At 34.4% G+C, this 15,124-nt stretch overlaps 1 protein-coding gene across 4 annotated transcripts; it reads right to left on the reverse strand.

The window, feature by feature from the left end:
- Window positions 1-1,049: 1,049 nt before the first annotated feature.
- LOC106636708 (uncharacterized) lies at window positions 1,050-5,914 on the reverse strand. Of its 4 annotated transcripts, none has more exons than XM_089591517.1 (6): window positions 5,703-5,914; window positions 4,599-5,037; window positions 4,450-4,513; window positions 3,532-3,986; window positions 3,263-3,418; window positions 1,050-3,032 (listed from the first exon to the last, which is right to left on the reverse strand). In XM_089591517.1, the coding sequence occupies exons 2-6, from the start codon at window positions 4,754-4,756 to the stop codon at window positions 2,744-2,746; spliced, it is 1,122 nt and encodes a 373-aa protein (XP_089447643.1). In that variant the 5' UTR covers window positions 4,757-5,037; window positions 5,703-5,914; the 3' UTR covers window positions 1,050-2,743. The 4 variants fall into 4 exon arrangements, with proteins under 4 accessions (XP_089447643.1, XP_089447642.1, XP_089447641.1 ...); XM_089591516.1 differs by having other exon boundaries at window positions 4,599-5,205; XM_089591515.1 differs by lacking the exon at window positions 5,703-5,914 and adding an exon at window positions 5,288-5,414 and having other exon boundaries at window positions 4,599-5,205.
- Window positions 5,915-15,124: the final 9,210 nt, after the last annotated feature.

Genomic DNA, 15,124 nt, shown 5'->3' on the forward strand with positions numbered 1-15,124 from the left:
TTGAAAAATTTCTTACATGTGTGTACAGGTCAATGGGATCGTTGGCTGTTTGACCTTGACATGATTAACTACAAATTCACAAAAATTGGTGCAAAGTTTAAGAAATTTTTAAAAATTTTATATCAGCAAACCAGTTATTCATTCAATTTGATACATTGAACTTTAAATTCAATGCTGCATCGCAAATAATTCTTTTATTAGAAAAAAAAAAAAAAAAAAAAAAAAAAAAAAACGATTGACTCATAAATTAATGCAAATTAACGACTGACTGGTTTCGTTTTTGTAAGGAAACTTTTTATTACCTATCTGCGATGGTTCCACCACTCTGAATTATTCTCTCATTTACATCTTTTCTGCAATCTTGAGTTTTCCATGAATTAAGAACTTTCAGTTAGTAATGGAAAACTAAGCACTATATTGTCAAATCCATAGTCTTTATTAACTCTCTTTTGTTTCGACTTTTTAATATCTGTGGATTTTTTTATTTTTTTGTGCTGTTTGAGAAATATTTATTCATATAAAAAAACAATTTTGTTGATACTTGTAATTTTTTTTACCTTACCCTCAAGTAATGATCGGAAGTGCAGTAGATTTTCATTGTCTGTTTTTTCATCGAAATCAAATGTGATATTTTTCGATTTTGCTTGAAGTAACATAACATCAAATGATTCTATAGGTGTATTATGTATACTCGATTTGACAGTTACACCAGCATATCTCTGGGCATGTATTCCCATGGGAATATTAGGTAGATACGCTTGGGTAAAATTACATTTGAATTTTTTGTCTTTTACGGTGTATTGAGAAAAAATAAAAATTTGTCCCCATAAAATATGAGATTTTTTTAGATAAGCAATCATAAAGCACTTTTACGATGAATCAAGGATTTTTATACACGCACGTTGTCCAAGGGCATGATTTTGTGTACGTTACAAAAAATATTGATGAATAAAAAAATAAAAAAAATTCAAGAGTTATCACAGAAATGTTTAAAAATTGGAATTTCTGCGTTCAATGAAGAAATTTTTTAACGGTTAAAGGTAAATTTTAGTAATTACTCGTGTAATTTTTGAATTATACATGAAATTCCATTTAGAGTCAGTACCGATATTTATAATTGTAATATTTTCCTTGGTATAATATAAGTTAAGGTCATTTGATGATGTGAAAAAGTGGTAAGATGGGTAATGTACATGTTCTTCTTTATTTTATTACAATTCATAGACGAGGTATGATGTTGAAACATTGTATACTGAAACATTTGTATAATCAATTTGCCAGTCGTTTCTCATATTGAAATTTCACTGTAGTTATCTATTTATCTTATATCATTAAGGTTTTTTAAAATGATGTTGAATAAAAATTTATTTAATTATATAATTTACACGTACACTGCAACAAAAATCGTGATACATTTATTTAAAAAGATTGTGTCTAGCCAATATTAATTGTTTGCTTCATGATTTATTTAGTGAATTCGTCGTGTTCACAATATTAATCAAAAAAATGCTTATGAAATAAAAATACCAAATTCGACATTTGGGAAGAAATTTTCAATAAGTATCACAGATTATACTGAATGATAAAATATATTAGTAACACTAAAATATCTGTTGGGTTTAAATTCAAAGGAAGTAAACATTAAAAAACTTATGCGTCATACACACATTAAGTTGTACAAGATTTTCACAGAAATCGGTTTCACATCAATTTAGTTATAGCCTGTAATGCAATGTGTTTTTATTGTTTATTGTTTTTTTAAATTTATGCTTACATCATAATAAATTGTATGGACCAAAAAAAAAATACATTGGTAAAATATACAACTCGCAATTCTTGAATATTTGGAATAATTTTTTAACTTGAAGGAGAAATAAAAACTTGTATTTGTTGATTGCAGTCGAAAATAATAGCATACCAAACAACAAAATTTGGAAAAAACCTAATTACTGATTTTTTCATCATTCGTGTTACTTAGCACACAACACAATTATTTGATTTCTTGTTCTCAATAGCTAAGAACAAAGTTATTACGAATTTCGTGCATGCTCAAATGTTAATGTATATATAGAATAAATTATTTAACAGTATACAAATTACTTAAATTCTTACTTAATTACTATCATGATTAAACTTTAAGATGGTAGTAAAAGCTTATGATTGAGAAAAATAAACTTTATAAATTCGTCATCTTTTGCTGTTCATTTAAATTAATGCTGATGTTATTGCGGTCAAAAAAAGCGAAGCGCAATCATATATTTTTTAAGCGAAATTAAAAACTACAAAAAAATTTACATACTGTACATGCATATTCGAATTATTTTATTTTGTTTCATTACCAGTTAGTGGAACAGTAGGGATTTTTTGAAATTCAATTTTTTTCCTTGATGAAGAAAAAAAAAGAAAAGAAAAAAAAACAATGGTGCAGGACTACTCAAAAGTATTTAGATTACATCAGCAGCCCTGACTCTATTTGCTTTGTTTTACGTAACAACGAACACACGTGACAAAACGTGATGCTTAACATGCAATAACGTTTAGTCGACTAGGAGATTTTTTTTTTAATGTTAAATGCGCCTGTCCTTGCGTGACACGACGCTTTTTCAACGATCATGTGGTATTTCTAGGACGCATGAGCTCGCGTTTCTTTGAAACTTGAAATTTTTTTAATTTAAAAGAGAGAAGTGAAAACATTTGGGAGATAGCAGAGTAGTGCGTTTGCACAACAACCCAAAGATCTCGTTCACCTGTTATCGCTAGCATCGGAGGGACTCTCCTCATGGCTATTGCTCGCAGATTGCGTGTCCACCTCAATTGGTAATTTTAGTTGCTGCGGATCGTTGCTGTTGTCCGACATGCTCGCGTCGTCGCTCTGCAACAATGTGCGACTTGACGAAGAAGGACTGTTCTCCTCAACCAGTGGATTGGAAAAATTTGGCGAGTCAGCGCTTGACAGAGACTCGGGAGTGCCGACCGAGCCTGTACTGCTTGTAGCTATCGACGAGAACGGACTAAATCCAGTTTCCAATCCTCTGAAATCAAATGCAAACATTTTTCAGTTGTACATAAAATTAAACTGAGATCAAAACTTCATTTTACTTAATTACATAATAATATAACTTTTGGAACTGACATAAAAAAATAACCAATCAAATCAAATAACCGTGACAACTCCATTTATTTTACAAATTGTAATATGCATAGAAAAAGATCAATTCATGACAGAAGTACAATTTACTAAAATTTATCTGTTATGACTTACCTAAAAGGATTGACCAATAAGTTAAAGGTTCTTTTCATAGGAGGTTGTAAAAGACGATCCATTGCCGAGGAATCGTCGAATTCGAATTTTCTTTTCATTGCTATACTGGTTCCGCTTAGACAACTCGGACGAATTGATATAGGACTCAAGCTCCGCCTATAAAATCAAGTTACTTTACCTAGTGTAATTGAGTAGACAAACAAAATAGCAGAGTATTTTGCTCATCAATAACACATCATTGACACGTACTAAAATTGTGATGTACGCACCTTGTGGCAAACGCCTTTCTTGTCGGGCTAGGAGACAGTGACCCATTTTTCCATGCAGCATGCAAACTCGGCGAGTAACACTGTCTCTGTCCGAACCCAGATCGCGTGGGCGAAGGCGAGGAGCATGACGACGTTCCACCAGTCGATACATTTAAATTCAGAGGATCGAAAATCTTTTTGGGATGGAACTGCTTGTCTGGCTTTAGTGGCAATGACATAGCACCCGTTGCTGGCAACGTATTTGATGGTGTCGATTCGGTAGACGAGTCTTTGAAAGACATATTGTCCGTGTCAAAGGTCAAATCCTCCCAGGACTGGGAGATTTGCATGGTACTGTGAATTTCTTTTTCGTGGGCCGCCTCTCGACCCGCTACTACATCGATGCATTCTTCCCGGCGCAGTTGATTTACTCTAGGAGTCAACCGGGGGCCCATTCCAACTGTACCACCTGGGCTCTAAAAGAAAGAAAAAAAAAAAACGCCTTTGTGATTACACATACTGTAGATTATGTGAAAACTTCTGATAACACCTAGTCGTTCACCAAATGAAGTAGTGAGTGTCACAAGTGTGGAAAATTTATCTCCCAGTATACACACTTACTGCAATATCAGTAAGTATGTGTTGAGCAAGATAAATCTACTTTTGCACAATCATGTAGTTCATTAACATGAAATAAAATATGATATTGAAACGGGGTACAGATATAAAAAAACTCATTTAAAATGGCACATAAGTTGTTATTGAAATATTATGGAGGGTTGAGAATAATAAAGGTCTGTGTATTCTGTGAGAATTTCGAGTTCCAACTAAAGTAGAAAATCTTATTGGATAAAGAAAAAAACCCACACGATTCATGTGTCTACTCCCAATAAGCCCATGTCCAACGATCAATAATGGTATAAAGAAATGGGCACTTACACTGGTACTGAACCTCCTCACTCGTGGTAAACTTGAAAAAACACCAAAAGAAGCTACAGTATCCCTGAAAGATAGTACAACGTGAAAATTGATAAAATTTGCTTCATTGATGCATGTATGCTCAATCGAACTTCAAATAAAGCAAGTACCTTGGTGGGGCAGGAGTCGTTGGGGAAGATATCGACATGGTGGCACTGATTTCGTTGATCATTGGAGCACTGCTGGACCTCTTGAGACTAGCCTGTACAGGACAATCAACGCTCATGGTAGTCTCTCCGCTGGCCTGCTGCATGCTCTTTGCAAACATGTTGCTGCTGGCTTGTCACAAAACCACCTGCTGCTACTACTGCTGCCACTGAACAACAGAGTCCCTCCGGTCGAGGACCCATCTACACGAATCTTGGTCCAACTGGTGCCAAGTCGAAGCAGTTATACGTGATCCTCTCGGTAGAGACCTTGATTGTCTTAGGCACGGCGGTTTCCAAACTCGTGGATGTTTACCCGTGCATCCTGAGGACTCCAGGACAAAGAACTCGGCAAAGTCAGACACGCGCACTAGGTGTACACCCAGCAGACAACACCCGGGACCTTGTAAAGCGAGTTGCAGAAACTTTTACAATGTTTCATGCAGCTGTATTATTATCAGTGCGGTGTGTGGCGCATCAGCGCCGAGAATAATGGCTTCGACGTGTGAGCACCGCCGCGAGCACACCAGCGCCAGCTCCGAAAAGAATGCCAATTCACGATTAAATCAAGCTATAATGGGCAAAACGAATTGGTACGCTTATTATCTAGAAGCTGAGCGAACTCCAATGTCGACATGAACGGCGATACTTACAGCGACGAGGGAAAAAGAAAGAAATTCCTCGAGAAGTCAATACTTAGCGAGAGAGGAAGAAGACGGATTCAGTTCAGCTCGGAGAGCATAGCAGCGGCTGATGTTCATGTATGGACTATGGACTATGGAATGGAGTGGTTGGTGTGGTACTGTGGTGTAACTCTGTAACTTTTATACCTATTCGTCCTATATGTATATGTATTTACACAAATGTATTTATGTGTACTGAACGATGCAAGAGAGAGAGAGAGAGAGAGAGAGAGATGATGAAAGGTGTGTGTGAAAAGTGTGGGGAGAGAGAGAGAGGAGAGGAGAAGTCGAGGAGATGAAGCAGAAATTACAGTCAACGGCACTCAACGCGAGAACCGGCTCTTGGGGATATTGAATGGATATACTTATAAGTAATATATGGTACCTTTTGGAGAGCAGCCTTAGAGGCTTAGAGAGCAAGTATGGTACCCACTAGTGGTGAACTGCCTTTGATGATAATCTCTTATGATTGTGTTTAACTCTCACCCTCTGCTCCGGGTCTATAACACAAATGTCTGTTGGTTAAGTTGAGGTACTGATGGATGGTCGCTTTCCTCGTCTATTGACAGTCTCGTGGCCGTCAGCCTCATGTCTTTCTTGCAGACTTGGCTGACTTGGTTATCGACAACAGATAGACACTGCAGCATTGTAAATGCTGGCATGATGGTGTAACTGCATCTCCGACCGCGTGGCGGCATGATTCGCTCCCGCATGTGGCGAAAAAAGTGTCTGGTTAGTATATATAGACCAAATTGTGAACAGTCGTGCAGAGATGTGTGCACACTGGCTCATGACGTAAGTCTACAGTCACCCGAGCAGGAAATGAACTAGGGATCTGATCAGTCCCTGATCACGCTATCCTTTTTAGTGATCACACTTGTAACGCTTATCTGACCAGGTAATGGTCAGACAGCATGAATTTATCCTTACTTATTCTGACCGCACATGCGCATTGCTTGATCTATGAATCTGTCATCTAAGTTATAACCATCTAATTTGAATATATGATTTTTATTTTCTTATCTTTATTATAAATATAAGTATTTGTAGCAAAAAATTTAATTATAAGTATAAGTTTTCAGCAAAAAATTAATTTCTGTTATAAACTGATCTAAATACTTTTCTACTGAAAATGGTTTCCCTTTCCCACAATAAGTTGCAATATTAAAAGGTTTATAAATGTTTGATTCACACTGAACTCTGCATATAATTGGCCAAAACTCAACTGAACTAGACTTGTACAAAGGAAGACCATCGACATTAAATTGCAGCATCAGAACTTTCTCTTTATGTAAGTCTACGTTTATAATTTTTTTCAGTTGGTTTTCTATCCCGAAGTATACAAATTCAGATTTGTCACGTTCATTTTCCTCATTAAATTTTTCAATATTATAAAGAGAAGCACCAGCAGTTTGCAGCAATGTTTTTGAAGTTTTAGGTAGGCCAGTCAACCAGTCAGCATAATTTTATCTGGTTTGTTTCTTTTGATGTTATTTTCAAAATTATCACTGTCACTGCTATCACTACAAGAACCAACTTTTTGAGTTAACCTATACTTACGGACTCTATATTTGGTAAGCAAAGCCTTTCTTTTTTTGCTGTCCATTTTTTAGTAATTGTAGTCAACTTAATAATCCTTTTTTTATTTATATTATAGTTATCTTAGTTTGCTTTTACTCATATATTTATAAAAATTTGACTCATTTTGGAGCAGTACCTTGGCTTTCTGCTAGACATATGTGAGTATGCATACACATATATGTATATATACCAGACGCTCTAAGGATGAAATCATGCTGGCTGACCAGTACCTGATTAGATAAGCATTACAAGCGTGACCAGGACCTGATCACGATGACTGATCAGGCCCTGATTTGAAATAAGGATGTCCTCATTTCATTTCTGCTCGGGCACCCACGTGGTCGGATTCGGTTTGAATAGTTTGCTACGTTGTTGTAGCTCACCAATCCGTACATACAATCAGGTAAGTGAGGTAAGTAGTGATTTGCTGGTGCGTACATATTTTTTTTGTTTTTATTTTTACATTTCTGTTAAAAACCAGTGTCCTGCTTTATTATTTGCGTTTTTCCGAACCAAATTCCTCTCTTTTTTTTTCATTTCTCCTTACAAAGGGTGAAAATTCTGAGAAATCAAAAAAAACACACGTCCTCTGCTTTAATTTAACATAATTTTCCAACATTACTCAACTCACATATTTTAATCTGTCAAATTACTTATTATAAAACTATTTTTTTTCAGTTATAATTCGTTTAAACAGCCTTTCATATATTTGCTCATTATTTTGTTTTCTCTTGAAAAATCCTTTTGTGTCCAACATTCTTTCTTTAGAATTTCATATTTTTGAATTATTTTTTTTTACGTACACAAAGTAATAACACCAATAAACTAATTTCCAAAAAAAACTGAGAGAACAATTTTATTTGAAAAAAAAAGTTTATATCATTATGCAGCATACAACTTTAACTTCAATTATTCTTAATTAAACCATAACATCGTAAAATATTAACACATGTCATGTACTAATATCAAATCATATGGTTACTGTCACTTTTCAATTTATTAATTTTTTTCTGTTCAAATCGTATAACTTATTCCACAATGTAAATTTTCTCATCAATTTAAATGGATATCCATTCTTTAGTTTTTCGTCTTGACATAAAAAACACGTGTAGTATCATCACATAATAATTATATTTTAACAAACAAGTACATACATTAGGCTCTTAACCATCACATGTTGCGCTTATTATTCGATATTTCATAAATCTTACTAGCTTGTTTATAACGCAAAAACAACGATTTCCGTGAAAAAAAATTATAAAGAAATAAACAGACATTGTATATTTACTAGACATGATACTGAACTCTGATCGTGGCTTTCGATATCTCGCAAAAGTAAGTATTTTTTAAATAATCTTACGACTACGCATGTGCTCAACTATTATTTCATAAAAATTATCGAAGCTAGTGGACCTTATTGCCTTGTTCCAGTAGCGTATAACTGAAAATTTGTGCCCTCAGGCTCCATTATTACATTGAAATTTTTTCACACAAAATTTTTTTTTTTTTCCTATTTTGGGTAATTTTATTTTACTTCATTATTATTTTGAAAAAATTTTTTTTTAGCTTTGGACGTTCATCGCGCCTTCAGTAAGAAAAATCAAGATCACACTTTGTGTGCATCCAGCAAGGGCAAACACAAAGATTACTTTAGGTCTGGTACTTGACCTGATTACCAGGAGACATTCGCCTCGCGGACCCGGGCCGGACCAGGTGTCCAGTCCAACCTGTCCAGGTGCGAAAACTAAAACTATTGATTCACCGATTCACCCTTTGCGTAGTTCCTGTTGCGATCCACAAGATGGCACTGTCTGTGCTAGAACATGCGAAGATTATTTTTCAAAAATTTTATTTTATTTTTATTCCACTGTTGAATTTTTTATTGTGTCTTCTTTTCTTAACATTTTTTCCGCGAGAATTTTGTTTCTCAAAATTAACCAAACAACTCTAAGCAAGAAATGAATGTTAACATAATTAAATACGTTTAGGAGGTACTCTGAGCTGAGCAATCTGAGCAACCCCAAATCAATTTAAATAAGGAAAAATTTTCCAGAAAAAATTTTCTAAAACCAATGCAATCGAAACAAAAACAAATCGATGAGTACACACACACGTGCATATACACATAGGCTCTGTTCGGAAATGATACGTTGGTTAAGTTTTTGGTTGGTACCTACCCCCACCCTAGCTTAACTAACCGACCGTGTGTTCGCACATGTAAACAATAGTTAGCGTGATCAGCTGATTAACTATTGTTTACATGTGCGAACACACGGTCGGTTAGTTAAGCTAGGGTGGGGGTAGGTACCAACTTAATACTTAACCAACCCATCATTTCCGAACAGAGCCATATTCACACAGAATTTGAATTTTTTGAATTTCAATTTATATAATAGATTAAAAGGACTCAGAGACAAGCTCAATGGCCCTGTATAGCTTGTAAGTACGGCTTACAATAATTAAAACTTATAATACAGATACTGTGGGGGGCTAACACAAGGGCAAATAATATGTTGTAAGTTGAATATAACGTCTCGCTAACTACCAAACGAAGTTCCTCGTGTCTTACATTTTAACGCTGTATCCACGGTTGATAATTATTTTTGTATCATCACTTTATTGCATTGAATTTTAACGATTTTCGTAGGTACAGTCATTAAACGTACTCAATATTTGTATAATACTCTCATAGCGAGAGATGGGACTTACTTAAATCAATAACAGTGTTTTCCTGTACTCTTGGCATTTTTTACTTATTTTTCAATCTTTGGACGTTTACCGCGCTCTCAGTAGGAAAAACATCACTTGGTGCACATCCAACCTAGGCAAGCACGCACAGATTTCCTCGCTACTGGCTTAGGCGCGCCGCCGATTTAGGCCACGCCTTTCTTTCCTTGAAGCGCCATGCCAATCCAACGCCACCGCTGGTACTTTGCGAAAAAACTGAAAAACACTATTCTCCGATACATTTTTGGGATATTTACGAAATAGTTAGGGATACGAAAAGTTAAACAGTATAAGATTAACATTTCATTAAGAAAAAACATCTTGAAAAATGGCTATATGTGGTCTAACAACTTTTTTAGAGCTATTTATCGGAAGGACCTTTTTTTAGTTTATTTGACGGTTTGCAAAAAGTTTGCATCCGATCGTCTTGAAATTTTGTAGGGTTGTTAATTAAGAATCACAAAACCCATGTTCTGTTAAAATTTTAAGTCAAAATATTATTTAGAACGCTAGTTACGAACTATCGAAAAACAGGGCGAAATTGGCACTTTTTGGCAATTTGTGGAAAAACGGCAAGGCTGATTTAGGTCCACCAGGGCTGATTATGTTTGTCTTGAAATTGCGCATTTTTTTTATACAGAACATTTTTTTATCTGAATTACTGCTCACATCACGACATGCCCCACTAGGTAAAAAAAAAAGTGTACTGTTTTAGTTGTTTCTTTCACGAGGACAATATTACACAGCATACATAATATTTATTGAGTATTGCTACATGTTTACGCCAACTGACAACTTTTAATGTCGTATCTTTTTTTCTACTTTTTTTTAGTATGTATACCTCGGTAAATTGAATAGTTTGATTTTCCAGAATTATAATAACTACAACATCGTCTTATATAGTTTAAAACTGTCGCTTATAAATTTTTTAACTTTTACCATGTATCCATACGTATTTTGTTTTTGAACTTCTTATCTTATCTATTATTATTATTATACTTTGACTCTTAACGTTCGATTTAGTACAAATAGTAGTCAATAAATACACTGGAAATAATTCTGATTCCGATAAGAATTACTTGTATTAGTATATTACGTACCTAGTGAGCGAGGTTAAGCATGTCGCAGATTTCACGTGAATAAACGAAAATATTTGTATGTGCTAACTTTAGTAATTTCTCCGCCAATGATACTATCAATCTATAAGTCAACATGTATTTGTGTTCTGGACTCCGCTAACCGCTATCATCATATTTATGGATCATTTTACAAAAACTGCAATATTTTCACGTTCTAATTGAGATTTATAAATTACATGTTTAGAACTTATTTATAAATTAATATTTATTTAAAACCTATATTAATTTAAGTGAATCTTTTTTAATTGTAAAAGAGCGTTTTTTGCAATTGTGAAACCCCAAGTCGAAATTTTTCAACGAAATTTCGTTCATCACATCTGCTCCCCAGACTCCTTCGCACACTATAGTCAAAAAACGCTCTGCATTCGCGACGATATTACAAATAGCACAATGAAAATTTTAATCTAAATAAAAAATTGCAGTGTTCCTGTACACTCTGGAGTACAAAATAATTAATTCCAAGTGTCTGAAAATTAATTACTTGGCCAAATTAAATCACTTTTGGTGTGCAATTTAAAAGTGTCAAAAGTAGGCTTCACAAATAAAACGTCCCGTGATTAAAAAACATTATTTTGTTGTGGTTTCAAACTATCAGATAAGGTGCTAAACACTTCAAACTTTTGGATAGTACATCGTAAAAAAAATTTTAAAATCAACGTCTAGGCACCAGAAGCCGCAAAAAATTAAATTTTTAAATGCTTCGCGTTACAGTAATGACATTTTGGCTTGTTTTTTCAACTTTACGGCCACGCAAACAGTACATTTCGACTCGATCTCAAAAATGCATATAAGGAAAATTGGTTAACACCGTTTAAAAAAAGTTCCGACTCGAAATAATTCGATCAGTCGTTTTTAAACTTCATGGAATATCGCATTTTTTGTGAAATTATCCATATAAACTATTGAATAAACGTTATTTTGAAACCGTTTAAACCATCAAAAGTTTTATTTCGAACATTAATTGAAAAATCCCTGCTTTCGGCCAGCGCTCGGCTTGATCGTAACACGAAAATTTAATGTAATTAATTATTGAACAACTTTGATCTTAATAAACAACGGTGTGAATATTTTTCTGACCTTATATACCCTAAGGTTCGAATTTAGTAGATTATACCACAAAAAATTCGAGCGATTTCTAAGGTACAATTTTTATTATCCACCTAATGTTGTAAACTTCCTTTTCGTTGAAGAGTTACAGATCTTAAAAAAACAACAAATTTTTAAATTTTTTTGTAAGGCTTACTTTACGCTTCGAAAATTAAAAAAAAAAACATTTCAATACATGGAACGATCAGTTCTTTAACTACAGCTTATGTTTTAGATTTATGTGTGGTCGAGGAAAATTGTAGATTCTGTGGTTCTACGTTTCCGTAATATACATGTATCTTAAATGTGGTCGTTGTGGTCTAAATAGAAATAATTTGCAAAAGTACCTAGAAAACTGTAGTAATAGTGGTAATATAATATTACTATCAATATTATATTTTTAACATGAATTCAGCCGTTTTATTCTGTAAAAATTAAAAGATCGTTACCATTTAATTTGGCTAGAAAAAAAAAAAAAAATTTTAAACACTTACGTTGTAGTATTTTTCATGGTTGTGAGAACTATTAAGAATAAAAAACATCGATAAAGCTCATGCGCATGTATACTTCCAAATATTACGCATGCAAATTGAAGTTCCATTGAACGACTGTATGAACGTAATATTTTTATAATGGTCTGTTAGTTTTGAGCAATTTAAGAGTTTTAATAAAAAATGAGCTTACACGTGGCAGTTTGAGCTCTTGATAAGAGACTGAGTTAGAATTATTTTGTGTAAGCAAAATTAGACGGAAAAATGGATTAAAAAACACGTTGGGTGATTGGCCTGAAAAAAAATACATAAAATTTATGAGTAATTTGTTCATTGCTATCGGCTTATGGTATGATGGACCTGCATTCAAAAAATTGACATTAGTGTTTATTGTGTCATCGCTACTAATAATAGGCAAAATATATGCGGTAAGTGAATTTTTGATATGAATTATAATAGTACACTATAGTAACATGTAGAAAGCAAATCTAATAGCATGTTATGAGCCTAAATTGGAAAAGTAAAGCAAGTCTTAGACCGTCCGGGTACTATCGAATTCGAGGATGACAGCCAGAAAATCTGAGGCCTCTTTACTTCCGTCGTAGAGTTGTATACAACTTTTTGAAAAATGCAAAGGTATTGAAAAAGATCTACCTACAAGTTAATTATTGTTTAATTATTGAGAAAAATTTAGAGGCATGTTATAGAGCATTTTAAACAATGCAAACGTTAAACGTAAGGAAAATATTGAGTTTGTGGGGTGCAAGAGGGGGTGCGCGGTAAAGGGGGCCAAGCTGCGCGGGCAGAGGGGACTCCCCCTTCCTCATCCCTTTAATGATACTTCCGAACCTCCTTAACTGCTTACCTCACTTTCTTGAATGTCTTTTTTTTTTTTTTTTTTTTTTATGAAATATCAAATCTGAGATCAAGGGAATTCAGTATATCGGCCAGAGTTTCTACTTTACCAACCTCTCTATTGTGAGAAATTATGGTTAATAACTAATTATCTTGCTATTTAAATCCAAAATAAGGAGAAGAGCCCCCAAGCGTGCACTTTGAGGAATTAATTGAGCCCAAATTCAATGCAATTCGTTGCGAATTGAGAGAGAAAAGTTACATTTCTTGCTCATGAAAGAGAGTGTCAGTGTGCATAATCTGAAATGTAACTTTTTTGAAAAAGTAATGCATTGAATTATCTGAAATTTGAATTGGACCTCTATAAAATAAAAAGGTAAACACGGCTCTTTTCGTAGTTTTGCAGTTATTGAGCTTTAAAAAATTGATATTTGTCGTAAGCGGCATAACATAACCTATAAATCTACATATGTTGAGTAAGTTCATAATTTGAACTGTATATTTTCAAAAACCATGAGAGGACCGGCGTTTCTCTTTTTCTCTTATTAAGAGAGTCTATTAAAATATTTGGACATTTCAATACTTAAGTTTGTTAACGTAGGTGTTAAAGGCCCTATACCTTATTTAATATTGATATGTAGTCTCTGATTAATATTACCTCGATATGTAAAAACGCATATATACATACATACACCTTCACATACATATGCATATAAATACATACAAACATACAAATACATAGCATACCCATACACATATACATATTATACTTATGTTTCTCTCAGAGTGCCAATCGATAGTAAACTGGATCCTTATATATTTATTTTAATTTTGCAAATGAATTTGGATACAATAACTAGAACGTTCGGAACCAAGTTGGCCAAAAAAGAGTTAATAGAGTACCTATGGTCCAAACAGTTATGGGGATAGTAATCTCTAATATTTAATCTATAATCTAGCAAGCTTGGCTTAGATGGCGCCAGGGAGCCAACACTAGATTTGTTATTTGTTCGGGATTTAGCTTGGAGCACTCTTTTTTTCTATAGTCAATCTATTGAAGTTATTACATTGACTATAGAAAAAAGGAGCGCTCCGAGCTGCTCCAAGCTAAATCCCGAACAAATCTATTGGGATTATGCCTCTACCACGTGACCTCAGTATATATATGACTAATATAGAGGAGAAATAACACAGGTCTTATGGGAGGAATCTTGTTTTTATTTTTTTTTTGCACTTAAAAAGACATTGAGCTTTAAAAGGTTGTTAATTCCATGTAACTGACATAATGAGAATTACATAGTTATTTTTTTTGTTTGGTGAATTCGTTTATGAAGGTTGAAACAGCGTTTTGAACGTATACGGAGTGCCGTTTAACCCTACTTTGAGCTGTTTGCATAGAGATATTAGAATAAAGTGCGCAAAATATACTGCTGCCAGTAAGTTAGCCCGTCAGACGGTGCGAGAGAGACAGATGCGAGAATCTCTCTCCATCTCTCTCTAGCCGATCGCTGTGATTGGCTCTACTCCCTCTCCAAGCGCTGAATGGCTGGAAAACAGAGAGAGACGGAGGGAAATTCTCGCATTTGTCTCTCTCGCACCGTCTGACGCAGTTTTCAGGCATTAGCGCACTCTATTCTAATATCTCTATGGCTGTTTGTTTATCTCTGAGCATCAGCAGCAGTAGCGCAGCAGTAGCGACCATAGAGATATTATAGATAGAGTAGGCAAGCCTGGAGGTGCAAGCGTTGACACGTTAAAAAGAGATGCAACATCGAGCTACCTTTCTATCTCTCTCTGTGGTCGCTACTGATTGCCTATGCCCACATATACGTAAAACATCAGCCAATCAGCAGCGAGCACAGAGAGAGATAGAAAGGTAACTCAATGTTACATCTCTTTTTATTGTGTTAACGCTGCCACTTACAGAA

This window comes from Copidosoma floridanum, unplaced genomic scaffold (assembly GCF_036245765.1).
Source record: "Copidosoma floridanum isolate Cflo_tuat_1 unplaced genomic scaffold, Cflo_Japanese_pri ptg000013l, whole genome shotgun sequence".
NCBI lineage: Eukaryota > Metazoa > Arthropoda > Insecta > Hymenoptera > Encyrtidae > Copidosoma > Copidosoma floridanum.

Coding starts and splice junctions, on each gene's coding strand:
- LOC106636708 (XM_089591517.1), bottom strand. CDS start 4,756: ATGTTTGCAAAGAGCATGCAGCAGGCCAGCGGAGAGACTACCATGAGC. Junction 3,987..4,449: donor TGAGGAGGTTCAGTACCAGT/GTAAGTGCCCAT, acceptor TCTTTCTTTTAG/AGCCCAGGTGGTACAGTTGG. Junction 3,033..3,262: donor TTATTGGTCAATCCTTTTAG/GTAAGTCATAAC, acceptor ATTTGATTTCAG/AGGATTGGAAACTGGATTTA.